General features: G+C 39.9%; 2 protein-coding genes across 2 annotated transcripts; one reads left to right on the top strand and one right to left on the bottom strand.

Annotated features, from left to right (window-relative positions):
* Positions 1 to 4,247: 4,247 nt before the first annotated feature.
* On the bottom strand, positions 4,248 to 14,845 carry arf2a (ARF GTPase 2a). Its single transcript, XM_085351770.1, has 5 exons — positions 14,787 to 14,845; positions 6,875 to 7,029; positions 6,634 to 6,744; positions 6,421 to 6,545; positions 4,248 to 6,037 (listed from the first exon to the last, which is right to left on the bottom strand). Exons 2-5 carry the CDS (start codon positions 7,017 to 7,019, stop codon positions 5,876 to 5,878), a joined length of 543 nt encoding a protein of 180 aa, XP_085207896.1. The 5' UTR covers positions 7,020 to 7,029; positions 14,787 to 14,845; the 3' UTR covers positions 4,248 to 5,875.
* Positions 14,846 to 17,055: 2,210 nt separating this feature from the next.
* On the top strand, positions 17,056 to 21,341 carry wnt9b (wingless-type MMTV integration site family, member 9B). Its single transcript, XM_085351769.1, has 4 exons — positions 17,056 to 17,141; positions 17,557 to 17,810; positions 19,244 to 19,509; positions 20,880 to 21,341. Exons 1-4 carry the CDS (start codon positions 17,056 to 17,058, stop codon positions 21,339 to 21,341), a joined length of 1,068 nt encoding a protein of 355 aa, XP_085207895.1.
* Positions 21,342 to 27,973: the final 6,632 nt, after the last annotated feature.

Here is a 27,973-nt window from a genome sequence, read left to right as displayed (position 1 = left end):
TGCTCATATATGAAAACCTCAACGAGAGGAATGAAAACAAAGAAATATCATGAACACGTGTCAGAAATCTATCTGTTTATTCTAATTCAGTTTGTCTATATGAAATACTTTGTTCACGTTAAATAAGCTTCATCGTGCTCTTTACCAATGTGAAAATGTTCTTGCCCTCAGTGTTAATCCGCTGCCAATCAAGTGGACCAGCTCTGTGTTTCCATGGCGATATGAAAGGCTAGAGATGACTAGTCTTTTAGAAAGGTGTAGTCGCTGGTGAACTCTGTTTTCTTTGGCGAGTGTGACTGTGTGGGAGGATGGTCAGGATTCAAAATACCAGCCTTATGTGCAGGCACACTGCTGAGCACCTTCTGTGACTTCTGCACACCAGCAAAACGCAAGGGACCCTTAACGTTACACATGCATACGTCTATGGTGGAAAAGACTACATAGAAATGCAAGTTCAAGTATTATATGTACTCGAAGCATACAACCTTTTTAACCTTAAACAGACGCGTACTTTTCCTTGCCTTTGTGATTCATTATCAGGTGTCTCTCGATTGCTCCTCATTTGTGCAGCTGATCGATGAAAAATAATGGTGCAGTCCTTCTCTCCCTTGGGATGGAGGTCATCAGTGGTCAAAGAAGTAGATCTTGTACTCGGGTGTATGGATGATTACAGTGTAAATTTACTTGATTGAACATGAAGCTCTTTAACATTTAAGAGAAAAAAAACAAAACAACGAAATGCACTGAAAGCACTGAATCTGCAGAGAAATAAACTGTGACGGATCCATTATGAGATTGTTAATATTGATGCATCTTCCCTTATTCAGCACTTTGCTGCTTTTTTTGCTTCTTTTTTTTTTAAATTTATAGATGTAGCAGTTTCTAACTCCCATGCGTCAGAGGATAAAACAGAGGAGCAGCAAGATGATTAATGTGATAGGAAAGAAGGAAAAATAAAGTCCTCCTGTACAAATGTGTAAGCAGCATTATTTGGACTTATCTCTCAATTTTTTATGAAATAAGAAAGAGGTTAGCCCTGCATCAGACTGGCAGCTAGTCCAGGGTGTACCCCACCTCTCGCCCTGTGGTAGCTGAGATAGGCTCCAGCACCCCTAATAAGCATCAATAAAAGAGAATGTTGGATGGAAGAAACAGATTCTCGTCTGAATCTTGGTTTGAGAAGGTTGGAGGAACCTGTTTTTTTGGTTGGTTATTTCATTAAAAAAATGTCAGTGCCTCCCACCTGACGCCCTCAGAATAAGCTGTTTTGTTTTGTTTTTTAATTTAATTTAATTTACAGCAACTTCAGTATATTTAATGAAGGCATGAACAGATGGAGTCAGAGCAAGAAGATCCTGTTATCAAAACGGAAGTGAAAAATAGACCTTTCACATGCTTTTACTTTTTTTGACCAACCATCTGTCCCACATGGTTGTACTGCATGACTCTTGAGAGTTTACACAAACTGCACTTTTCCAAGTTTTTACCAGTCAATCAAAAAAACAAAACAAACACACAACAACAACAACAAAAATATCAATAGGTAAACTCGATATAACATTCATACCATTCCTTGTTTCTGTTACTCTACTTTAAATCGATGGGGGTTTGCTTTTGAGATTATACATGATATTTAGCTTCAAAGTTAGTTATACTTAAACAAAATAGTACTAAGAAAACGTATGTGCGTTAAATGGTTTTTGTTGTCAGTTTAACGGAGCTTAAATCGATTTTTCATCTAGCCAAATGTCATGTGGCTATCTCCTGTACGTATGAAGTTATGATGGGTCAAAAATGCTGGAAAATATACGTAAAATTTGTGTACTTTGTGTGGAAGAAAACTGACGAATGGATGGAATGACAACAATGACAAATAATTCAATAAAGAGTTTTAGATTTTTCTCCATAATGAGACACAAAAATATAAAATAGCGTTAAAATGGAAACATGTGTGAAGTATAAAATCCTGCTTCTGTGCAGTTCTTGATTAGATACACTTTTTTACAGCAGGAGGTCAGAGAGAAGTAACAATGTTAGCACAAAGAGGCACGCTGAAAAGTGGACGTCATGCTGGGGTGAACCAAGAGTTAATGTGCTGTGAAACTACAGAGTGTGATGTCACACTTCAAGGTGAGATTTAGTGGATCCACAGTGAGTGCCTACCAAAGGTCAAGTGCAGCTCGATGTGAGTGAGAGGGGCAGAGTGTGAATCTACATATCTTGTAGAAATTACTTCAGGTCATTTCAGCTTTATTTGATAGTCAGAGTGTGGGAGAGACTCTGATAGACTATGGCAGACGAGATGATAATGATCTCAGCTCAGTCTCAGTTACAGAGAAGGACCTCAGAATATAAAAATAACCAGATCTAGTCATTGAACATCTTGCAATTCTAAGATAAAGGGCAACAGCAGTTAATACGAGTTGACAAATAGTGCCTCTATGAAGCCGTGATCACGGATCGCCCTTTATGTTCTAAATGAAAACCTGGATCACAGTCCGTGTCTGGTCTCCCGCGCTCCTTTTCCCGTGTTTCTCAGTTGCTCTCTATAAGGTGCTGTTTCCAAGGTAACAACTCTATGGAGAATTGGCCACCTGAATTTCAGATGGAGTGGAAAAGGAGGGTGAACAGTGGTCTGCTGGCTCTCCGACTGTAAGGAATACATCCTCGTCTTCACTGGTGCTGTCTGTCCTGCAGTGAACATTGGTCTTCATTATGCCATACTCAGCAAGCTGAAATTAAGCCTGTGACAGTTTGGCGTGTTTAAAAATAATTTCTGTTATTGTCAGAATATGTGATTATGTCTGATCTGGGTAGGTGGGTCATTAGTTTCCCTCATATGCATGTAATTGACATGTGTCAATTACATGCATTAGTGTGGTTAGTTAGGTTTTAGTGTGTTTTTTTACACTCATATTTGTATTCATAAAAAATAGAAATATTTAAAAAAAATTAAATAACAAAGGTCTAATTTCCATACCATAAAGATATTTATATCATTCCAGCAGGAGCATGAATCATACTGCCCTGAATACTTTTTCCTCCTTTGTTTTTGAAGTAACTAACAGGAGCTTTAACAGGTTAGTGATATGGTGTTGTAAGTGTGCCCTCCAGCGTTGATATCAAGGAACTGCAAGACTACGTTTCAATTTAATCTTGAAAATTGTGCACTAACCAGTTTATTAGGTACTCCTTGCTAGTCCAAGGATGGACCCCTGTTTATTTTTTAACCTTCAGAACTACCTTAATTCTTCATGGAATAGATTCAACACGTCTCCTGAAATGTTTCTAAGAGATTTTTGTCCATACTGACACGAGAGCATCTGTGATGCAAATATGCCTTTTTCACCACGCCCCAAAGATTTGGTTGGATTGAGATCTGGTGACTGTGGAGGCCATCTGCGGACACTGGCATCGTCATGGTCAAGGAGCCAGTTTGATATGATAGGACAGTGTGGTCAACAATTTTCATCATACACTGCTGTGCCACCAGTAGTCTAAACCATTGATTCAAGGCAGCATGGATCATTGCTTTCATGTTGTTTGCACCAAATTCTGACCCTACCATCTGAACATTGGTAGAGTGAGGCTACTTAGCATTTGTGTTAACGAGCAGTTGACACACCTAATTAAAATGTGACTCAAAAAGAATTACAGTTCTTGACATCACCATGAATAGAAATGATTAAGGCCATAAATATTTCAGCAACAAGCTATTATAACCCAAACTATGCCTGCGATTTTGACTAAAGTTCATATTGTGCTGACCCTCAGAATTATGTCAACTAGGTTATTTAATCAGTTTTTAATGCAATATTAAATGTGACATTGCAGCTTTTGAAGAATTTAATCACACCGACTTGATTTGTAAAAAAAAAAAAAAAAAAAAAGAAGTCAAGAAGAAAGACTTACAATAGAGATCTCTTTATTATAGTGCATTTATCAGACGTTACAAGATGGGTTTAAAAAAAAAAAAAGCATAAAGGTAATTAAGAAATACATATGCACGTACCATGTAATTTTCACAGAAACGAAAATTAAAGCTTCACATCTGAACAAGAGCAGGTGGATGACATTAAAATACATTTTCTTACAGGTTTTTTTTTTATATATATATATATATATACACACGCACACACACATCTGTATTTCTTGCTGTTTAGTAAATGATACATAGGATGAAGAAAGCTCAAAGGTTAGTCATTCATTTAAGCAAACTTTATTTAAAAAAAAAAAAAAAAGGAGTCCAGTTTTAGAAAAACAAAAAGGGAACATTAATTTTCCCTTTTGAGGTCAGTAGGTATGACCTTAGAGTTGTCTTAACTCAGTAAGGAATGTGGGGGTGATTGGTTTCTTTCTAAATGTGGGATCCTTTAGAATTAGTGGGTGTAAGGGAAAAGATGATGTCACTGGTTGAACTGCTGTAACAGTGTTACTGGGACACTTCAGCTGTCTGCTGGTATGAGCAATTGGGAGCATATTTGTGTACGGGTTCTCTGTAACAGCTGAGAGATAAACTGCCGTCTTCGCACAGTCCTGTGTTGTGCAAGCTGATGAGGTTGTGCAAATGGCCCGATGTGACGTAAATGACACCAAGAGAAGCACCTCAGCTACATGCAGAGAAAACACTGAAGCATTAAGAAAGCATTTACAGAACTGACTGATACACTTGTCGTACAAATGTACCGTCTGTCACAGTGCTGACAATGTGGTCTAGAGCATATGCGCGTCCCCTCTGGTGACCTCGTGCTGAACCAAACACAATGAACCCTTCCTGAAACCAACCAACTGGTCCCGAGAGCAACAAAATAAAAACCCACACCAGGCCATGCGTGGATAAAGACTAACAAAAGAAAATATAATAGAAAAGAGACCCTAAACCAAGGAGCTACATACAAGAGAAAATAAATCTACCAGTAAATAAAAAGCCAGAGTGGGAGCAACTCTAAAAAAGGCCTTGTTGTTCCAATGAGTGGGGAGTATATGAAACCCACACACATCCACCAATGACCTAGTAGCTACAACACTCTCCTCCACACATGTAAACATGCAACATTTATTGCCTTTTGTAGACCCAGTGATGATGCTTCTTCTAATCCTCTGCAAAAAAAACTTAAGACCCCATGAAAAGACAGACGCAATAACAGATAACTATCAGAAGCAAAATGATGTGACCTGAATTTTGTAAAATCTAAGGAAGTTAATGTGGAAGATTCACAGACACACCGACTCCGATTACAATCTGATTATCAACAGGATCTACACGTTTATGGAATTAAAAGATTTTTTTAATGTAACTTTATCCAGTCCCTAAAAATGTCAAAATGCATAATTTTCAAAAGAACATGAACTATTCCAGGATGTAACACATTATACTTTATTTTACCAAAAATGACACTAGTTACATAGCACAGTGCATCTTGCAAGGTTGAGAGGAGAAAAAAAAACAGTTGTGAAAATGGTCTTAATTCTAATATGACAGGCTGATGTAAAAACCTAATTGTTGTTACCTTTTGGTTTTTGTGATTCTAAACATTCTTGACAGATGACCCACAGCAATAATGTTGTGTTGTTCTCTGTTTTGTGGGAACCAGTGCCTCTGGATGTGCTGACACTGGAGGAATGAGATGTCTTGAGAGCTAACTGTGTTCAAGGCACAGCAGGGCTGCTCCGACTTAGCTCACACGTACATGCACAGTCGTTCGTCCGTTCATCCAAAAATACTTAAACACACACATACAGTACAAATGCAGGGGAGCACTAGCCAAAAGGCCCGACGCTTCAGAAAAAATAGAGAGGGAAAAAAAAAGAGGAGAGCGTGAGACCAGGACCAGTGCAATCTCCCAAAACACCGCACAGAGCTGGCAGTGATTGATCATTTTGCGTTCCTTAACTGGCTTGAAAGCCAGTCCAGACCCTCGTAGAGACCGTCTCCAGTAGTAGCACATGTGGCCTGGATATACCAGTTACGGTGACGCAGGGAGTGCAGGGCCAGTTTGTCTGTAAGCTCAGCTGCATTCATGGCGTTGGGCAGGTCCTACAGGTGCAGAAATTAACCGTTAATAACAAGCGTCCCCTGGATAGGTTACCTCGAATAATTTGCCTTTGCTTTTATTTTGAAGTAAAAAAAGGAGAGTTGAAACCACGAACTGTATCATTATTGACCTTACATTTCAAAAATGTATAAGATGTTTACATCTTATATATTTTTTGCAAGTAGTTGTGAGGTAATGCAGCCAGATGTGTAGTTTTTACCTTCGAGTGATTTTAAATTAAGATGTATTCAAATAAATACAATAACCTTCACCTGATACAAGTACAACTGTAATTTCTAGTAATGAATTCTGAATATCCTGCACAGTTTCATCTGAAAGGGGGTTAAATATGGTGACTTCTTTGACTTCTCAAACACAAATTCACCTGTTTATTTGCAAACACGAGCAACACGGCATCTCTCAGCTCATCCTCAGCCAGCATTCGCATCAGCTCCTCCTTCGCCTCACCCACTCGCTCTCTGTCATTACTGTCCACTACAAAGATGAGGCCTGAAAGTAAAGTAAAAAGGGTCAGTTTTGAGGGCAACCATTAACTAATTCTTATACACCAAAATGGAAAAGATATAAGTTATCTCACCTTGTGTGTTTTGGAAGTAATGCCTCCAAAGCGGCCTGATCTTGTCCTGACCGCCGACATCCCACACTGTAAAACTGATGTTTTTGTATTCTACCGTCTCAACGTTAAAACCTAAAGTGAGAGATGGAAGGTTTAAACAAGTTTCAACCGTGTGTTGCCTTTTTTTCTTTTTTTAATGCCAAAATTGCAATGTTTTGTATCAAGCAATGAAATTCTCATTACAATGTGGGGGATGACTCACCAATGGTAGGGATTGTGGTAACAATTTCTCCCAGTTTGAGCTTGTACAAGATGGTGGTCTTTCCAGCAGCATCCAGTCCTACCATCAGGATCCTCATCTCCTTCTTTCCAAACAATTTACTAAAAAGGCTAGCAAAATTTCCCATCTTGTCTCACCTGCAGGAGGAGAAACTGTCAGTTTGCAAGGTCTCTGATAATGTGATACCAAACTAAAAGCAATTTCACAAACACAGCTGAAGTGCTGACATCAGAAGTAGGAATGTGCGAAACTAGTCAATTAACCGTTGCTGCTGTCAGTCGTGCCAGACGTTCTAGTCATTTAATCCAATTATTAAACGTTTCCACTGACGCCAAATGCTGGTAAATTGTTGCGCAACGTTATGCAACCATCTGCCACAAGATGGACCATCGTTGATCAGAAACACCATGAATCTGTTAGTCTAGGCAGAGTCTTTTTGTTAATTCTTTTTAATAATTATTGTTGGTTATTTTAAAAGTGAAAGAATAAGATCGCGGATAAACGCGGAAGAAACGTGCAACATTTGGAAACCATGATATAAAGTGCTGCACAGTTAAGTGGCTCGATTCCCTACTGAAGAATGCGATTAATGGTTTCAAATGCTTTTGTTTCGAGAGTTTTTGGCATTGTCCTATAAACGGTTCTCAAATTAATTTGATATCCAAGTTTTTCTTGTTTTAAATTAGTCATTTAGTCCAACTGATTTCCCCTTGTTAAGTGAACTTAGAAATTAGTCGCCACAAACAAACCTAATCAGAGGGTGATGTTAAGTTTCTACATTTTGAGCCCCTTTGAGGACATTCGCTACCACTGCTATGCAGACGACATCCAGATATATGTGTCTTTTAAACCTGAAGATGTTTCTAAGCTGCAGATTCTAAATGTGTGCTTAGAATCCATCTAAGGTTGGATGGCTGACAACTTCCTCCAACTTAATGAAGAAAAGACTGAAGTCCTTGTATGTGCTCCAGACAGACATGTACCTAACATAATGAATGCTCTTGGTCCTCTTTCAACATTTGTGAAATCATCTATCAGGAACCTAGGAGTAACCTTTGGTTCTGCTATTACCCTGAATGTCCACGTCAAATCTCTGGTTCGGTCATGCTTCTATCATTTAAGAAACATTTCTAAACTGAGCCCTATAGTATCTCATACTGAACTGGAGATTGTTATTCGTGCATTCATTTCATCACGATTGGACTACTGTAATTCACTGTTTACATGTCTAAACAAAAACTCCCTGAAGCGTCTGCAGATTGTCCAAAATGCTGCAGCAAGGCTTCTGACAAAAACATCTAAGTACTAGGGGTGCAACGATATTCGTATCGATATTGAATCGTTTGATACAGTGCTTTCGGTTCGGTACGCATATGTATCGAACAATACAACATTTGTAATTTATTTTATCAATTTTCCTTCTGACGATGCTGTCTGTGTTGAGCGCTCAGTGAATCTGTGTTCGACTACTCCGCCTAGGCTGCACTGTCCAGCGCAGATCCACTGAGCGCTCAACACAGTCAGAAGGAAGAGCGCAGGTCAAGCTAGCGAGACAGAAGTTAAGCTCTCCTTGCAACAGGCAAATTGAACCTCATTCAGATCTGGCGTTTGGAATTATTTTGGTTTTCATGTGACGTATGACCCTGAAGGTAAGCGAGTCATGGACTAAAGTAAAACAGTATGTTGGATGTGCCATGCAATGCTCAATTACATGGGTGGGAGCTAGCGTGTTAGCGCAGTTAGCTCGTTAACGTGTTGGCCGTCTAGCCCCATGCACGGAGCGATCGGCGGTAGCTCGTTAACGGAGATTTGCCGTGTTGTGGCGTTAAGGTCATTTCAACGAGATTAACCTGAAAGCACTAGTGGGAACACAACGAATATGACTGCACATTTACGCTGACATCATCCTAGTGCAAAGACAAGTGGAAGCAGACAAAAACAACAAGCATGCATGCTACAAACTTTACCCGAGTCATTTAGACAGCTGTTAGCACATGATTCTCCTTATGCTGCTGAGAATATAGCCCAGAAGAAGCGGATAGTATAGCTTTTATTTTGGAAAGAGCCATTTCTCTGTAATAAACTCTCTTTTCCAAAGATGAGTGATTCCTCAATCAGATACAGGGCTTGCAATATCGCTAGCCCGACGTCCCGGAGCTAGCGATTTTTTCAGTCGGGCTACCAAAATTCTATCTCTTCCCTGCCCGTCGGGCTATTGTAGGAAAAATATATGTCAATGCTTTTGCATTCTTTCAGAAATGTAGCTGGGTAATTATGTCATTGGCATCGGTGAGCCACTGTCAATATGTGACATATTGAAGTCGCGTTTGAATTTGCGCTTGTTTTTTTGCTTTCACTTTGCAATCGTGCGAACTGTGTATAGAGAGCGACAGCACTGATCTGTGAGTGATGATAATTTGTGCACCAATTCCTCTGACATCGTCTTATTAATCGTTAGCTTACTATGCAAACATGACAAGTGAAATCTCCCGCAGCTTAAACATGTGAGAGGTTGATCGTGCAGAGAATCGCTGAGCTTATGTGAGTGCGTGTGTAAAAGCATTTCAGTTCTGCTGAGCCAAATAAGACAGGTCAGGGTGAAGAAGTGACAGCCAAAGAAAAGCTTACCACAAAACGGAGAAGTTATGACAAATCAGACTATAAGGCAAAAAGAAAGTGCAGCTTTATGGTTTCATGGACAAAAGAATTTCTGTGGCTGCAATATGATGAGCTAAATAACCAGGGCTGCACATAAGTGGTCCGCAGGTGCGCATTCGCTGTCAAAATAAAAAACACGCACAAGGGTTAGGGTTAAATTTAAAAACTGTACTTTTGAGTTAAAATATATATTTATAATTTTAATAAATGACAAATTAAAAATGCATGAACATTTTTTTGTATCGAAAAAATATCGAACCGTGACACCAAAGTATCGAACCGAACCGAACCGTGAATTTTGTGTATCGTTGCACCCCTACTAAGTACTCTCATGTAACATCGTTGCTTATACAGTTGCGCTGGCTCCCCGTTGAATTAAGAGTCCATTTTAAGATACTGGTTCTGACATTTAAAGCTCTTCAAGGACAAGCACCAGCCTACATCATTGAACTTTTACAGCCCTATGTCCCCAGTAGATCCCTGAGATCTTGTTTTATACCTTGTGAAGCACTGTGATCTTTTTATCTAGAAATGTGCTATATAAATAAAATTTTACTTGCTTACAAGAATCTCATGCAGGAAAGTGTCATTATTATTGTTCCCTATATTCCTTATTGTGTCAGTGTTAATGACCGTAAAAAGCACTTCTGTAACATCCTCCTGGCCCTAAAATGAAACAATATTTGCCCTTCAAGTAAACGGCTGCTGCAAACACACCTCCCAAGTTAAACAGAGGCCATAGTGGCAGTGCTGCTTGTCCTGGGTATCCAACAAGCTTGTGGCTAAGGTAAACAAGAACCAGTACAAAGCATTACACTTAATAAGCTGACAGAGGTTGTCTTAATAACAAAGGAGTAATTGGTTAACTACTTAGAAAAGACGGAAGAGATTTCATTTAGCTAATATAGTTTAGTGAAATGTCGCACAGCACATTTTTAACCTAGTTAGATGACCTGATCAGATGAACTACTGAGGTGAGGTTTCACTACATACAGATGAAGAGGGAAAACATTTTTATTTTAATCCTTTTGAAATGCCAGAAATTCTGCTTTTTCTCATAAATTGTGGTCTCATCTTCAAAGTCTGAGGCACAGGTGTAAGCACATAGATTTGATACTGTTTGAAAAATAATATGTCATCGAAACATTAACCTGTAAACTTACTCTTTACCCAAACCATACAGGAAACCATACACCCTTACTAGATATTGTTTTCATAAAGTAAATTTGCAGCTTAAATAATTTTTTACCAAAAATTTCTTTTATTCCTCATAAACCCTGCTTCTTGATTTAGGGCTTTTACAAAACGTTTCATGACGACTATGAGACAGAACAAACCAACTTGTGCTGCTCAGCAGTTTATTTGGTGTAAACTTGGATGAGATCCATTTTTATACCTTTTTTTAAATACCATTTTTATACCTTTAATAGGGATAAATGATATATACTGGATAAGGGTATGTATAGGATTAATCACCTAAAAAATTAAAGGTCACTTTAATAGCTGGGAGAAGAAATACAAGAGTTGCAAGAAGCCAAAATGTTCTTAACCAGCAGGGTGGAAAGTTGTACGGATCACACCTGTTCTAATCAGTGCAGTTTAGTGTTAAATTCTAGTATTTCTAGTCAGTAAAATTAAGTTTTTCCCTTGAAAAAAATAAAATACAATTTTTTAAAAAAGGGAGGCTTAAGTTGTTTTCACACAAACTACTGAAAAAGTCAGATCACGGTGAGACACTCCCCAAAGTTGTTATTTCTCACATGTAGCATAAAGCTGGAGCTTGTGAGCATCTGCTGTGTTCTCACTTTGGAAATGACACAGCCAAGAGCACTGTGTAGCGTCCAGCAGGCAGAACACAGGACGACCACTCAGTAGCTTTGAAAACACCAGGCTTAGGGCTGTGCACTCTATTTACATTTTTATGTGGTATAACAAAAAAAAAGAAAAGGGAGAGATAAAAAAAGAAAAAAAAAGATCTCATGTACCATGTGTTTACATTCCTAAGTATGCACAACAACAAGCCCAGACATATCTGAAAGCGAGAGACATGTGTCACTCACGGGTTATTGGCTAAAAAGGTGAACACTTACACCTTCTACAGCACCACTACTGCAGCACTGGCTTGACAGACTCTGTATGACAGGAAACAAACAGTGGATGAAACCTGCCAATAAGGTTACATGGTGGAAAAGCAGCGCTTTAACCAACTTGCTAAAAAGCTGTACCATACATATACAAATACATACAACATACAAATAAAAATAATGTTCAAATTCAACTGAAGAGTTACTTTAAAGTTAAGTTCCTTTTGTTACTGTGGAACTAAAGTGCTAAGCAATTATATTCCATTGAAAACACTACCATAGGTTTACTTCTGTTATTATATTTGACTCATGTTGTGTCACTAGATGTAATAAATTGCCATTACAGTTTTTCTTTAGAAAAGAAAGACAGTAAATGCCCATCATTGTCTTTACACTACTGCAAGCTGTAATCACAGCATACATGTGAGCATACAGCGCAAGTAAAACTTGAGTTATAATGTGGCCAGTGGCAACAGCTGGATTAATATGAGCACTTCCGTTTGGTCAAATGTACGCCGTTTGTTGACTGTAAGCGTGAACAGTATTTTGTAGTCATTTCACAGCTACAACATGTACTTGAGACCAGCAGCTCCTGCTGATCATCTGGCAAGAATGTGGTAAACCCAAGACGCGAAATTAACAGTGCCAAAAAAAACTTCCTCTAAACGCCCACTGAATGCACACGATAAACACCGACTTTTTGCATGCCTGAGGCTTGATAAAAATAGCGGTAGTCTAAAAACAAGAAAACCCCCCAAAACAAAACACCAGAATCGAGTGTTACAAGCTCACCGCGACATTAATGCATCGGCCTCCAGCGTGAGGAAAAGAAAAGGACCGATTTAACAGAGAGATTTGGAATATGTGGATTTACTGCCAACTAAATTTACTGTTATCTTTTCAGCATTGAGCTCTGGGATGCATCCCACTCTGTTTCACAAACAGAAAGCATTAATTATGTTTAGAAAACCGATATTTAGGGACACTATAAAAAGTGATCGATTTCATCAACAAATTAAAGTGCTTTTTGAGATGAGCACTAAAATTTTAAATTTCAAAATATTAATATGCATGTTTGGGGAGAAAAATAATAATAAAAAAGGAAAGATAATAGGATCTCCTAAGCTATTATGAACTGAGAAAAACAAATATTAGAGGTAGAATAACATACTGGAATCAGCAAGCAGCCTTTCAGGAAACAAGACAGCTTTACGGTATCACATCAGAGGTCAATATTTGTCTTTTCTCTGTTATGTAACATTACAGTGTTAGCTAATCATTCAAAGACTGAAGGTTTTTTGAAGAGCTGAAAGACTGAAAAAAATATTAAAGATTAGTTTATTTAAAAATACTGTGGGAAAAAATATTAATTATTATCCTACAGTAAGTAATTATTGCTGAAAGAAAAATTAGCAATGGAACAGAATCTTATAAAAATAGATGAAAGTAACATTTTTTCCAGCTCTATATTAGGCCAGTTAATGCACACTCGAGTCTTGTAATGTTAATGAAATGAATAATTATGGACCTAAGGGAGTTCAGTATCAATTGATGCCTACTGTCAAAACCGTTTTCATACATCAACTCTAGACTTTGTGTTGAGACGCTGACTCATACCTGGTCACTTTTGGTAGTTTAAAGGTAGGTGTGGTTCTTGGGTTGAGCACATGATGCACATACACACCCCTGCAAGCAGCATTAACGTTAAAAGGCTGGTGACTTGTGCTTAATTTTATAACCGCAAAAAATGTCTGTGTTTACATGTAAACTCTGGGATAAAGTTACAAAGTGCAGAAGTGCACTTCACTTGGATTCTGCAAGAAAGTTTGATCCTCCCTCACAGAGGAGCACTGTCTATATGTGCTTTACTGGTTGCTTAGAAGGCAAGGTTTTCCATTTTTTAAAGCAGTGCATTACTTAAATACACCTTTTCAATCAATTAGTCATAAATAGCAGGAAATTTGACAAATTTCTGTTAAGTGATCGAAGACAGACTCATCACCATTACTACAAGTGGACTAACCATGCTCTTGAGCTTACTCAAACCCACACAGGGTCATTATGAGCCAGGAAAAGACAGCTAACGGGGTATTAAAAGTCACCAAGTCTAGTGACAAAGTTGCTTAGTTTGCAGCAAATTAGGCGAACTAAGGAGGGATGGTCACTGCTGGGTGGGAGAGTGACGTCACCACTTTAAAAAAAAGAGGAAAAAAAGATGAGTTTGAAAATTTCACAACTCACTCTATCCAAAATGGTCCAGTTACTGTGCTGTGACCTTTCCAAGAACCTCATGGGAAGCAGCAGTGCATTCAGCTTCCTATAAATCCTCAAACATCATGCTTTTGGTCCGAGGAATGAGGAAGTGATGTTCAGTAGGTGTAAAGCAGTTCTTTGAGTAAACAGGACTGACAGGATCACAGAGGTGAAGCGCCACCCATCCTTCCATTCAATGAAAGAGGTGCGACTGTTTCTGCGAAGTTTTTTGGGGTTTTTTGGGAACCTTTGGGTGACAAAAACTCTTAAAAGTGTCTTTAAACCACTGACTATTATTACTTAACTCTGTGTTTCAAACCTGTCCCTCAGTTTGGTCAGCCGCTCAACCCCCGTAAGACGAAACGTTTTGATTAACAAAAAATAAATAAACACAAATTTCAGTTTCAGTGCTCTGGTGCAATTTAAATGGCGCTGGTGGCAACTTTAAGCCACCAAGCAGTAGAAAAGAAATTATTTTAATCTCCTTTAAGGTTTTATGGGTGAGTTGGAGCTGTGTGACGTTAACGCTAAGTGACAGCTCATTGACGCTAGCTTGCTAACTGTGCTATGGTCGAGAACCAGCGGAATAACGCGTAATATTAGCCATTTAGATCACAGTGAGCTCAAAAACGCCACCGCCTAATACAGTTATTGATTACTGTTTAATAAGGGTGTGTATCCAGCGGTCAAAAACTTCTTAAGTCAACACAATGGTGCTAAAGTTAAACTGCTAAGGAAACAGCTTATGAACTTTAAAGTATCCTGCTCAAAGCGTCTACAACTTCAAACCAACCGAGCTGCAGGACTTAAACATCAGCGGCCTTCTTCTGTGTTCAAATGAAATACATATTCATAAGGCTTAACTATATAGTATTTTTCAATGAAAAGAAAAATGTTACCTTCACTGGCGCTTCTCGATGCTTCTACACCACCGATCCGGTTCAACAACAAAATGGCGTTTTCCGGCGACGTCGTGTTCTTCTTCGTCACCATTTTCTTCTTCGTGTGATTTGAAGCGGCTGAAAACATTAAAATCGAGGGTTTGCTTCACCAAATGGTGAGAAGGTGACATTACAAGCTTAGTGCAGGACTGCAAAAGTCTTCAGTATCTTAAAAAAACATAGTCTTCAGCAATAATCCTCCAGGCTTTCCGAGGTCTTTAAACTTTTTTTTCCTTTGGACATTTGGCTGCCTTTCCACTCATTTTAAATAAATTTTAAATAATAAGTTATTTTGTGTAGCAAGGTTATATTAATAACCTAGCAAATAAATAATTTTGAACTATGTCTATAGGCACTTTGTTACTAGCAATCTGTTGCAAAAGCACATCTGTTACCACAATTCTAGGTGAATCTATAAAAAGTAACAAAGAAAACACATAAACAATCACTAACAAGGTGATTCCCAAAAGATTATTATCCAGAAATCTGACATAACCTGGGTTGATGTCCTTGAACGAATTTGATGAAACTAGACAAGTGGAGGACAGAAGAAGTAGTGGCTGGCTTGAAAAAAAAAACCCTATAAAGAAAAAACTATCTACGGCAGATGAAGAGTTTCTGAAAGTCATGTCCTTCAGAAAAAGAAAAAATCCTCCCAAAGACTGACACAGGACCTGAGAGATGGGATTGAGATGATCCTATAATTGATCCATCTAATTCAGGAAACAAAGACTCAGGTATGGCAAATCAGGCAACAGCTGGACTCAAGATTTATTGATTTATTTGAAGAGAAAAAAAATCAAATTAAACATTTTTGGTTCAAATCATAATTAGTACAGAGGAGTTCAGGAGAGGAGCATGTACAAAACATAGTGGAGACTCCACAATGATTTGGAGCTTCATTTTAGCCAGTGGCATTGGGAATCTTGTCAATATTGATTGAACTATAAATTCAGTATCACCAGATTCTAAACCAATACTATGGGGAGTGTCTGGTTGGCAACAGCTTCCCTTTTCAGCATGATGATTTCAGGCTGCATTGAAGAATAAAGGCAACCATCCCAAATATTGACTTTTCAGCTGGTCAGTATTGTGCAAATTCAGTTTTTCCCGTATAGACTGTATTCCTGTGTTTGCAGACATCACCTATTTTTCTCGCAAAATATAAAAAAATTAGGGTTTACTCAAGACTTTTGCTGTTGGCCTCTGGATGGATATATCCAATCATATAATTAATAAAAAATTGATAAAGTAATATTATTGAGTATTAAGCTATAATTTACAACATAATTTGACAGACTTTTCCATTAAAGGATGGGACTGCCTTAACAAAAAAAAACCCTCCATGCCTCCTTCTTTAGCTTAAACGTGAATCAAATGTAGATACACAACCAAACCATTAGTATTATTGTCTCTACGTTCATTTGTATTCCCAGATTTATTCTTTATTTCAAAAATCCTCTAGATGGGGCTCCATCCATGCCTGTTTTTTCTTTTTCTTTTTTTTTCCTTCGACTGTTTGGGACCAGATGGAATAGGTTTGATTGGAATAACAGACTTCAGTGTCTGATTCTGTCCTTTAATTTCAGAACTATTTTCAGACACGGATCCTTTGCTTTCTAGCCATGCGGGGGGTTTTTTAAATCCTTTTTTTTTTCTTTCAGTGTGTTTGCAGGATCACTGAATTTATACTCTTTAATAATACAATATAAGAACTTATATGTTAAGCAAAGAAAAAATCTTTTTGCTTTCTGAGCCCCTTTGATCAGACAGATGCTTGCTGTTAGATAACCATCATCATGCATATAGACCCTATGTCTGAACAGTTCTACTGTTTATTCATTGCTTCAGGTAACTGACAGTCCTACTCAAACTTTAGATTCAATCGCGACTTTAATTAAGTTTTAATTGTATTATTATTATTATTATTATTATTATTATTATTATTATTATTATTATTATTATTATGAGCTGATCTTGCATCTTCTGGGTGGCGTTACAGTGGGAGGGAACATACAGTAGCAATGTTGAGAGAATCCAATGACAGTGCGGCAGGATGATGTACCCTCCCCTAAGAGTCCTGCCTCCCAGCGGACCAGGGCGCCTGGCGCAGCGGATTGAGGGTCTGAGTGCATGAGGGGCCCCTTAAAGAGAAGCGCCGAGCAAACGGCACGGACTTTCTCTATTGAAGAATCAGCGAGATGAGGAACAGCGCCAACCCGGCATCATGCGCTCCAGGCTCCCGAGGACCGCCTGCCTATTGCGAATCATTGCACTCTGCATCCTTCTGTCGCACACTGCAGCTTATTTTGGGTCAGGCAATGAACTTTTACTTGTACATTTCATCTCGGTTGTTTGGCTTTTCTGTTTAAATCATTAGAAGTGACCACAGCCACAACCTTTACAAGCTTTAGCTGAATTACGCACGCGTAATTATATTTTTATAGGGCTGTTCGAAGTCCATGTACACGCTAATATGTTCCACTGAAACAAAAAAAAAAAAATCCATATTCGCAATTTCAAATGTATTTTAAGGTAAATGAACATAAAAGTTTTATTCCTGGATTTTCTTCGAGGGAGAAAATACCGTTGTGGGAACACATTTGTAATAACAACATATGCTGGAGTGGTGACAGAATAGTTTCATTACTGTGGACGCAGTGTTGGTGTATTTTGTCACACACATACAATTTCTAATGTGATTTTTCCCCCTCTTCTATAATCCTAGACTGACAGGTCGGGAACCTCTGGTGTTTTTACCAGCTCCGTTTTCCAATGAAGCTCCATCAGGAAAGGCCCACCTGAAGCAGTGCGAACAAATGACTCTGACGAGGAGACAGAAGAGACTCTGTCGCAGGGAGCCGGGCTTAGCCGAGACGCTTCGGGAGTCGGTGCGCCTCAGCCTCCTTGAGTGTCGGTATCAGTTCAGAAACGAACGCTGGAACTGCAGCATGGATGGTCGGGGAAGTCTTCTGAAAAGAGGTGAGCCACTTTAACACTTTCCTCAATTTTGGGTTCTTGCTCAAGGTCACTGAGAAAGTCGGAAATTCTCTTTTATCTAACTACAAATTATATATGTCTTCGTCTTTATTTACCTGCAGTGCATGGCTGAGCAGTAAGAACAGGATGTTTTATAGATAAGCACACCTGTAGTGCTGCAGGCATGTTTTTGTCGACATAAGCTCATCAATCAAAAAGTGAAAATGAGAAAAATGAACCAGTAAAAAAATTTATGCGTAAACGTTTTACCACCAGTTTAACAGCTGTAAAAGTTTGTAAACAATAAGGTTTCTTGTTCAAATTTAACGAAATAATTAAACTGATATTTTCTATTTTATTTCAAACAATACAACATTTTACAAGCCCCTTTCTCACACAGGGAAGCAACTTTTTCAATAAGATGTATTACATGCTGTACAAGATAGAAACTGAATATACACCCGTTTATAAGGTTTTACAGGTTCTTTGTTTTGTTCCTAATAGTCGTTTGTTGCATTTCTAAATAAACAATTGAGACATGAGCTTCAACTATTTGCAGCAAAGTGCTGAAAATGATTCCTGTATATAAAAAAAAGCTTGGTAAGTTATTTTGCTTGAGAAAACCAGTGACAAAATTAATTTTCTTCATCTCATTTAAAGTTAAAAATGTTCCTAAGTCATTCTGTATACCAAAGAATGTGTCAAGATAACACTCGGTAACTCCTCTGAACCCCTTGACTTGATACAACCTTTTAAAGTTTTTGAGAAGCTGCTTACTTGAATACTTTATAATTTACATGGCTTGATACACCTATTGATTAGCTACCGTTGGATCACCATATTGCATATAGCTCAAAATCCCTCCTGTGCACATAAACTCCTTTAGGATCTTCTAAGCTTTATGCATATGGATATCAGCGTGTGGGAGAACATGAACAGGTCAGCACAGAGGTAATGAGGGAGTAGAAAGCCAAGAAATGTGGTGCGGTGCAGAGTGCTCAAGCCCTGTGGTTATTTTTATCTCGGGAAAGTGGCCATTCCCAGAGGAAAAGGGTGGCGTGATTACCCACTTTCATCTGGGAAAATCCTTCCTAGTCAAAATAATAATTAATTGGATCAAAATATACCATGGTGATGGCTCTGGGTGAAGCAAATAACAGTGCAAAACCAAAAGGAAATGTCAGGAGAGGAATTGCAACGTAAGAAAACTTGCAGAATTGCTGATGTTGTTGTAAACCCTGACAACGCATCGAGTCCTCTGTAAACATTCTGGCTTAAAAGGTTAATCGGTGACGCAAAAAGCATTTTGTCGTAAATTTTGTTCTTTCAGAGCAAATGTTTCAGAGCACCAATAGCTTTTGCATCCAAAGCCTTGAAAAAATGTAGCTTTAAATATTTTTTCTTTTCTTCCACCTCCCCTGATCCCTCTGCCACAGCTTTCAAGGAGACTGCATTCCTGCTGGCTGTGTCCTCTGCAGCACTGACCCATGCACTTGCCAAAGCATGCAGCTCAGGTCGAATGGAGAGGTGCACTTGTGACGATTCCCCCGGGATCCAGCATCGGGAAGCGTGGCAGTGGGGGGTCTGTGGTGACAACCTGAAATACAGCACCAAGTTTCTCAAAAAGTTCCTCGGCCAAAAGAGGGTCAGCAAGGACCTGAGGGCTCTGGTGGATGCCCACAACATCAACGTTGGAATTCGGGTGAGTGTAGAAATATTACATCAATTATTCTGCAGCAAAACAGCTTACTCCTTGAAGCCTGAGGCGACAAAACGTACGCCTTAGCAACACTCAGTTCGATTAATTGTTCTGCGATTTTACCTGACAATTACACCTCTGACGCAGTCCCGAGTATCAAATGTTATTGAACTGTAATCCTCGCCTCTATATTTTTCATGGTGCCAGCCAGATAAATGCTCTCTGATTTGGTGCTGTCATCGGCCCGAGCGGATAATACAGAGGCAGAGGGTGAGGCAGTTGTAGTGAGGAGACAAGATGGCTGTGGGATGGTTGGAGCCAGGTGTTTTCAGGCATGATAAAGCTTGCTGTGCGGGCCAGCAGAAAATTAAAGGTCTCATTTCAGAGAGAACGATTATAACCGTGGCCTCTTTTTAATATACGAGCAAGCATTTTTTTCCACTTACTGGATCACTGTGCTCTTCATAAATCCACCTAATGTTCATAACCACCACTGTGTAGCTGTGAAATAGCAGGCCCCAGGGTCCTACTCCTGTAGCTCACACCTAGACAAGGCTGATGTGGAGAAAAAGGAAAAACACAACTATCTTATCTAATCTTTACTGAGTTAAATGTTTTCCTCAGTTGACACCAGTGTGGCCAGAAGAGACCAGGAGCCATGTTAACAAAAACTTAAAGTGGTCGGCATCCCTCATCTCACATTAATGGTGTTCTGAAGCCCCCGAGGGGTTCATGCCTGCAAAAGGAGGAACTGAGCAGAAGTACCTAGAAGTACCCTCTGGGTCTCTCTGTATGACCTGTCTCTGGCCTCTGCAAAGACAGCAGCTCTCAGGCTGAGTGATTGCTCTCATCACTGACCATCAAGCTCAGTGAACTATTAACCTAAATGAGGGGCACCACTACCAAATGCTGCATTATGTTTTTGGCACTTCTTGCGCAGAAATTCTTATTGATGTTTTCCATGAGCAGGCATGTACTAAAAACAGGGTGGAGAGATTCCACTCGCCCCTGTTTGTCACCTCTGCCTCAGGCTTTAGGAAAGAGGCAGGAGAGAAGCCGACAGAGCTAGTTTCAACACACCGAGGAAAAAAAAATAGCAAGAGCTGTCCAAGTGAGAAATGCGGGGTGAAATATGACATGCTGAACAGCATCTTTCAATCCATTATGTCAAATTTTTGACTGAGGTGAGCTAAAGGCACATATTGGCGGACCACCACTCCTAACCCCCTATGCACCCTGCAGGAAATTGTCTCACTCTTGCCAGATAGACCTCCCAGATAAGAGGCCAGGTAATGAATCAAAGTGAAGGAACTGACATTTCTTCCCTTTTTCCCTCCAATTCCTACCCCCCTCAACCTCCCATCTTATCCCAGGCAGTGAAGAGCGGACTGAAAACAACCTGCAAGTGCCATGGTGTCTCCGGCTCTTGTGCTGTACGGACTTGCTGGAAGCAGCTGTCTCCTTTTCACGACACTGGACGCCTGTTGAAGTATCGATACGACACTGCTGTGCGAGTGCTGAGCGTCACCAACGCAGCCACCGGGGAGACCGAACTCGCAAGCCCCCGTCGCCAAGGTCAGAGCCTCCGGACTACCGACCTGGTCTACCTGGAAGACTCCCCCAGCTTCTGCAGGCCCTCTCGCTACTCCCCTGGTACAGGTGGCCGTTCGTGCGCCAAAGACACAAGCTGTCAGAGTCTGTGCTGCGGACGTGGTTATAACACAGCCATGCACCTCACCAGCCTGTCTTGCCACTGCCAGGTACGCTGGTGCTGCCACGTGGAGTGTCAGACATGTGTGAGAGAGGAGGAGGTATATACCTGCAAAAATGCATAGCTGCATGATGAGATAAAGACATTTGCAAAGACCTGAATAAAGAATGATCCTTTGAGTCAATGGAAAATGTGATTTAAAAAAAAAATGAATCACTGATCATGGACAGGACTGAACTGTAATCTCCTATAGACACTTAACACTAAGGGATTGTGAACTGCATGGAATATACAAATGTAATAATATTATACTGCTGGTTATAGTCACTAAATTGATATGCAACAGCTTACTGTAGGTGAGGATGTTTTCAAACTACCCTGCTTTTCTCTCGCTGAATGCACTGAAATCTCACTCTCCTGAGGATGAGGAGGGAAAATGCTCTTACAGCAGGTACTGGACCGGACTGGAAGACATCGGATGCTGAATCCTGTCTGCAAGGAAGCTCTAAAAGGGATTTTGTTGTGTTGTAATTGTCTCCCTCCATTTCACTATTTATTGTGCCAGTTTTGTTGTACTGCTGCTTTATATTTTAATTCTTGGAATCAATTGTTATCAATGAGGCTAAAATAGCCTTTAAAGGAACCTACCTGTCTGACTTTCTGTCTGCTGTGGTGAACTTTTAGCTAAAGTTCAGTCCTGACTAAAAAGCACTTAAGTTGCTCTTGCTTCATGAGATCCTATGTGCATTATGAATTGTTTGTCTTTAGGCCTAAATATATGATTAGAAAGAATCACTGGAAGCTTTGAGCAGTGATTAATGCCACACAACCTACATTGTAACTGATGCATGAGAAGCTTATTGTGCAAGCAGAGAAGCTGGCTTTCAGTTGCTCTTATGGAAATGTCTATGGAAATCTTTACATGTGGACTAATGTGGGCTCAGTAGAACAAAGGGAAATACCTGGGGCAATAGTGAGGGAAACACCAAACACTGTGGTTAAAGATCACTTTTTTGCTTAATTTATCAGCATACCAGCCTGGCTCTTCTAATTCTGCTGTTTATAGAAACACACACTTTGCTATGCTTTCAAGTTTAAAATTATTTGGCCGAACCATTTGGTCTTCAAAGTCTAATTTAGCCACGTCTTTGTTCTGACTGCCTTTGAAGTGGGCTAATCATGCTCCTTATTTGCTAAAATTGCTAATCAAAGACAATCACCCAGTTTACTACCCTTATATATTCAACTTCAATGTGTCCATGTGTGCAGGTCAAAAGTGCGTGCCGGACCCCAAAGGTTTGTTTTTATTGGCCAGTTAATGTTTTCTCTGAGGGACTCTGAACTGTATATATAATCTGAGTATAACTCATGTCAGGGGTCCTGGCGTCTGACAATGTGGAATCATAATTTTCTACCTCACTTCATCTTTTGGCAAATATCAGTAAGATTTATGAGCTATGCAGAGTTATCCTCTCTGTAGATACATGTTTTCCCCTCTGCATTCGTTATAAATATCATATTTGAGATGTTTGTACAGCTCTTTTTAATTTGGTAATATATGAATACTCATTTTTCCAAAGCAAGTTTTTATAAAAATCTAGTTGCTTTACATTCTTATTTAAAACAAATAAGGTTAATAAATGGACAACGAGTCACAAGGCCTACGTGTTTGTTGTGTCTTGCTCAGTTGCTGCAGGCAAACACACTAAACCATGCGCACACACACACACTTCACACGCAACAAGGAAGCGAGCGCAATACACCTGCCCGAAACACGGCTCTGTGCATCGACTGAGCAAAAAACCACTTCCTGCTCATGGTGGCCTGGCCTCCTTTTCATCTGAAAATCCTGTGGTCGTGCTGCATCGCCATCAACCGCCCAACCGAAAGGCGAGGGCTGCGAGAACACGCTTACAGGTGTTGTGCCTCTGGCCAGCGCACCAGCCGCGATGACAACCATAATGCAGATGATGACAAAGGTGGTGACTCAGAGGAGCGCTGTCTTTCAGAGCATTTGACCCCCAATTCACCATTAGAAAGTTACAATCGACCGCCCCACAACGATGATGAGAGCAGTTTATGTGCTATTATCCCTGAATCATAACTTTCCACTCATTTGCAAGGCATCAGTGAACCTACAGCATACAGAGGGCTATTGTATAAGGTATTTATAGTGTGCTCTCTGGTGCTTTTGATGTTGCTCTCTAATTACTGTGATTACGCATTATTATTCCTTATTAGAACATTCACTTAAAACCCAAAGCATTGCAGTAAATTATAAGATAATTTTTTTAATTACTTTATATTATTGATGTAGAGCAAGTTATTGTTGGGGCAAATTAGTTTTTAAGTAAGATGAGTAAACTTGTCTTGGCTGTTCAGATATTTTAATGAATTTTTAGGACTACCTTGCATAGAAGAAAAAAACAGCTGTTTGCTTTAATGGCAAAACTTTATGGAGAGCCAAATGTCACCTTGGGGAAATAGGGAAAGGTTAGCTTGGGTAATAGAGAAAAAAAATCTTAAATGTTTTCTTGTTTTTGTCGAAAACTATTCCAAAACCAAACATATGTATGCAAATATTCAAAGTTTCAGTTTTACTAAACTTCATGTATTTTCACTATGATACGTATCCGGCTTTAGTGATTTGAATTCTGACAGCTCGTTAAAGCCACTGCAGAGCCTTTAAAGGTATTTTACCTCAAGCAATAAAATGCACCACTGCTTACTATGAATCACCAGCGGCTTACTCTAACTCTGACTTTATGATATTTCACCTTTTTTGTTTCCCATAGTCTTTAGGACAGTTTCACATACTTTCCCAAAGCCTTAAGCTAACATGATCATTTAAAGAATCACTTGGTTAAATAGGGCAGTTTTGTTTGTTTTTTTAGATATTGAAGAGTTCATACTTTAGTGATATGTGATCTCCACTGGACCGCAGCAAGATTCTTTGGTCTGTCCAGCAACTATATTGTATTGCCTCTTTGAACTTTTGAATGTGTCCTTTGCTGCAAAACGAATTTCCCTTCTCAGACAATAAAGTTGAAAAATTCAGTTCAGCAGTACACAAAATGCGTCAGCATCTCTCCAATGACTGAGGTCAAACCAGTTCGTGTGGTCAGACTACTGACTCACCACATTAAATCATCATATTATAATAATCCAGATCAATATTTAACTTTATTCATCATGAATGTCATGTATTAAAAAGCTGCAGGATAAAGAGCAAGACGGCGGAGTGTGTCACGGAAAGAAAGGTGGAGCAGGGTTTAGATATTGAGGGACATGAAGGAAAAAGATGAGGATGGAGGGATGAGAAGGGATAGCTTGTGGCCCCGGGAGGCCTATCCCCTGCTGCTGCTCTTGTTGTTTTATAATGAACTCCTAAAGCTTTCATTTCCCTCACTACCCTCACTGGAGGGGGCGCAGCGATGGGGGCTGCTGAGTCCACGGCCGGATTCGCACGCACAAGCCCCAGGGGTGGGGAGCTTTGAGCTGGGTGGGGAGGCTGGACTGAGCAGAGGTGCAATAGCCAAGCGCCTGTGTATGTGTTTGAAAGAGTCCTGACAGCAGACAGGTGAGGGCGAAACAGTTTTTGCATATGTGTGTGTGAGCATACTTGACGAGTGCACACCTGTGGTCACTTCAGCCGTGTTTGTAGTGAGGTCTTCATGTGCGGGTGTGGGCTATAGTCACCCTGCCATGTGCCGGAGCTTCTCTCTGTCTGCCTGAGACACTGAATAACATAGATAATGTAGGTTAAGGCTGATGGTAACACTATCTCCTGTGTCTTCACCGGCTTGGTTCAGGTAAAGGTTACTATGCCGGGTTGGGCTGCAGCAGTGCACCATGCTGTGATAGATGAAGATGAATTGGCAAATCAGGGCTGGGGCATTTTTTCAGATATGTATTATATTTGCGTTGCTTAGCAAAAAGATATTATCCATAGAGACTTACATAGCTTTCAGGTTTATACATCACTCATTTGTGTAAGAACAGTAGATGTTAACTCAAGCGTGGAAGGCTTGGTAGATACTTTGCTCAAGGACACAAAGCGAAGTCCTGTCCTGTAATCGAAACCTCTGAGCCCCAGGTCAAACATCTACACCCTACAAGACTTCCGCCTCTGGAGAGGAGACTCTTAGACAGCATTGGAGCTGTGCCTAATCCCCACACCCTGACATCACACGGAGATAATTAAATAATGAAGACGACGAGGAGAGGAATGGATTTGGTGAAGAAGAAGAGGAAAAAGAGAGATACAGAGAGTTGTGAATACAGCATGGGGTAGGAATTTGGAATGTGAAATGACTAATGCAGTTGCTCAACCCACAACAAGAACATGCACTGCCTAGAGCTATGACAAGGCTGAGTGCATACCTCGAACTCAGAGGGCTGGGTTGGACTGGGATGGTGGCTGAGTTCCTCGCAGTAGGTGATGAGATAGCGCATGCCTGTTTGATGGTCAATTAAGCGGGCACAAGGTTTAAATGATGAATAGTTTGGTTTGTTCACCTGCGGATGGAGAAAAACAAGAAGAGCTGACAGGTATTACAATACAAATGATTAGTTCATACAAATTAATATAGGATACTAAATCAATCAAAGGAAAAATATGAAACTTGGAGTACAGGCTTTGCCTTAGAGCTGAAATTTACTGACAAGGTAATCAACTGAAGAATGAATGAGGATCTATTTTGTCTGTCAATAAAACATTGAAATCATTTTCTTTTCTTTTTGTCTCTCATAAATCAGAGTTGGAAGGGATAAGCAGCCTCATGGTTCTTAGAGGGAACCGATATCATCGTTGACCGTTTGTGGATCTTCACATTTTTCAAAAATTAATTTCATTTCTTCTAAACTGAACTGATTTAATTCCAATTTAAATCCTTCTAAGCTTATGGTGTTTTTAAGCATGTTAGCACTGTAGACAGTTTAATAGATGGATGTAGCTTGGTCTAAAAATTGAAGATCACAGGCAGTGGCTTAAGCCTGCATTCTTTTTCATCGTCACCGAGGGAAGACTCAGAAAAATTATCCGGTTTTAAATAAATTTGCAGCAAAATAGTCCCGTCTCCCTTGTTCAGTGACCTCACTAATTGATCCTGATGACTTCATGAGCTTACACACTGAATAGAACATTAGGTCCATTAGTGCATTCATTTGCTCTCTTCTCTTTCCCCTCACCCCCAACATGGGTTGATCAAAGTGCAGTACAACTAAAAGGAATAGACAACACATTAAAAAACAAAACTAAAATGTAATAAACTCACTCCCATTTAAATGCTAGGGCGTAAAGATGTGTCTTCAAGTGGGATTTAAAAGATGTGGAGAGTTGGTAAGGTTCTATCCCCTGCAACACATGCAACTATAGCAAAAGCCTGTGTCATCTGTGCTTTAGGCTCAGCTCACCTTAAAGTATGCATAGTTTTAAGTTCAGAAAGAGGGTACGAATTGCAAGAGAAGATCTGATTATTGGGCTTTTCTCTGTAATATTGCAAGGACTTTACCTTACAATATAAAGCACCTCAAGGGGACCGTTCTTGTGATTTGGTGCTATACAAATAAAACTGAATGTAAATCGACATGAATTGAATTCATTTTATGCAACTTGTCCAGGTTGCAGGGGGAATGGTTTAAGCAGAAACACAGAGACTTTCCTCTCCCCATCTACCTCCTCCAGCTCTTCCAGTGGGACCACAAGGTGTTCCCTTGCCGGCCAAGAGATATGATCTCTCCAGCATGTCCTGGGTCTGCCCCGGGGTCTCCTCCCATTAGGACATGCCTAAAACATCTCACCTAGGAGTTACCCAGAGGGCGTCCAAGTCTGATGCCTGAACCTTCTCAATGGTTCCTCTCAATGTGGAAGATTTAGTGTCTAAACTCCTACTGAATGACACCCATCTTTGAGGGAGAGCCCAGACACCCACAGAGGAAGTTAAATTCCTTGTATCCAAGATCTCTACCAGTCACTACCCATAGTTTGCAGCCATAGATTTTCCAGTAAGTTTCAAGCTTTGATTTCACTCTAAGATCTTTTGTTTCCAAATATCTTCCTTCTCCCTGAGGTTTGGGTTCTCGAACCTGTTGAGATTCATTTGTTTTTGTTTGAGCTACCCATCTGTAAAGTCTTGAGACTCCTTCACAGGTTGTGATTTAATGGTTTGGACAAAAACATTCCACAAACACATACAAACACCTGCCAAAGTACTGAAAACTACAATGACAGCGCCGATGACACATTCACAGGCAGACTCACACAGAATGGGTTGATTTCTGGTAGTATAAAAGTATAACACAGGAGTGCTGATGAACTGGTTTTACATAACAAAGATACCTGCAGATGTTTACCCGATTCCTCTTGAACTGTCCATTCTCAAGCCCCACAACTACCCACCCATTGGGAAGCTCCTGTGGGAGGCTGTTCTCATGCTACTCCACAGAAACACCTGCAGCACCAACAGAAGAGTTTACATGGCAGCTGCTGTGATAAGAGCCCACACACCTACATAACTGACTCCTCTGCTCGATAAATGGCACTCCTCTTGCTTTTTCTCTCACAGCCACATGTGCACACTGCACACACACACACACACACATGCATACACTCACTGACCTCCATCACAATCAAAACTAAACTTTCCCACATCAACTATGTCCAGGAAAGAAAAACACAGATAATGTTCTGAGCTATGTCTTCTCCCCAACCGGCAACATCTCTGAAAGAGAAGTCTGGTATGTTGCCTGTGATTA

Source organism: Diplotaxodon limnothrissa, linkage group LG4 (genome assembly GCF_057381915.1).
Source record: "Diplotaxodon limnothrissa isolate DT_005_m linkage group LG4, D_limnothrissa_male_GT1.1, whole genome shotgun sequence".
NCBI classification, from domain to species: Eukaryota; Metazoa; Chordata; class Actinopteri; order Cichliformes; family Cichlidae; genus Diplotaxodon; species Diplotaxodon limnothrissa.
The sequence above is the reverse complement of the archived record's forward strand: the minus strand, read 5'-3'. Positions and strand labels throughout refer to the sequence as shown.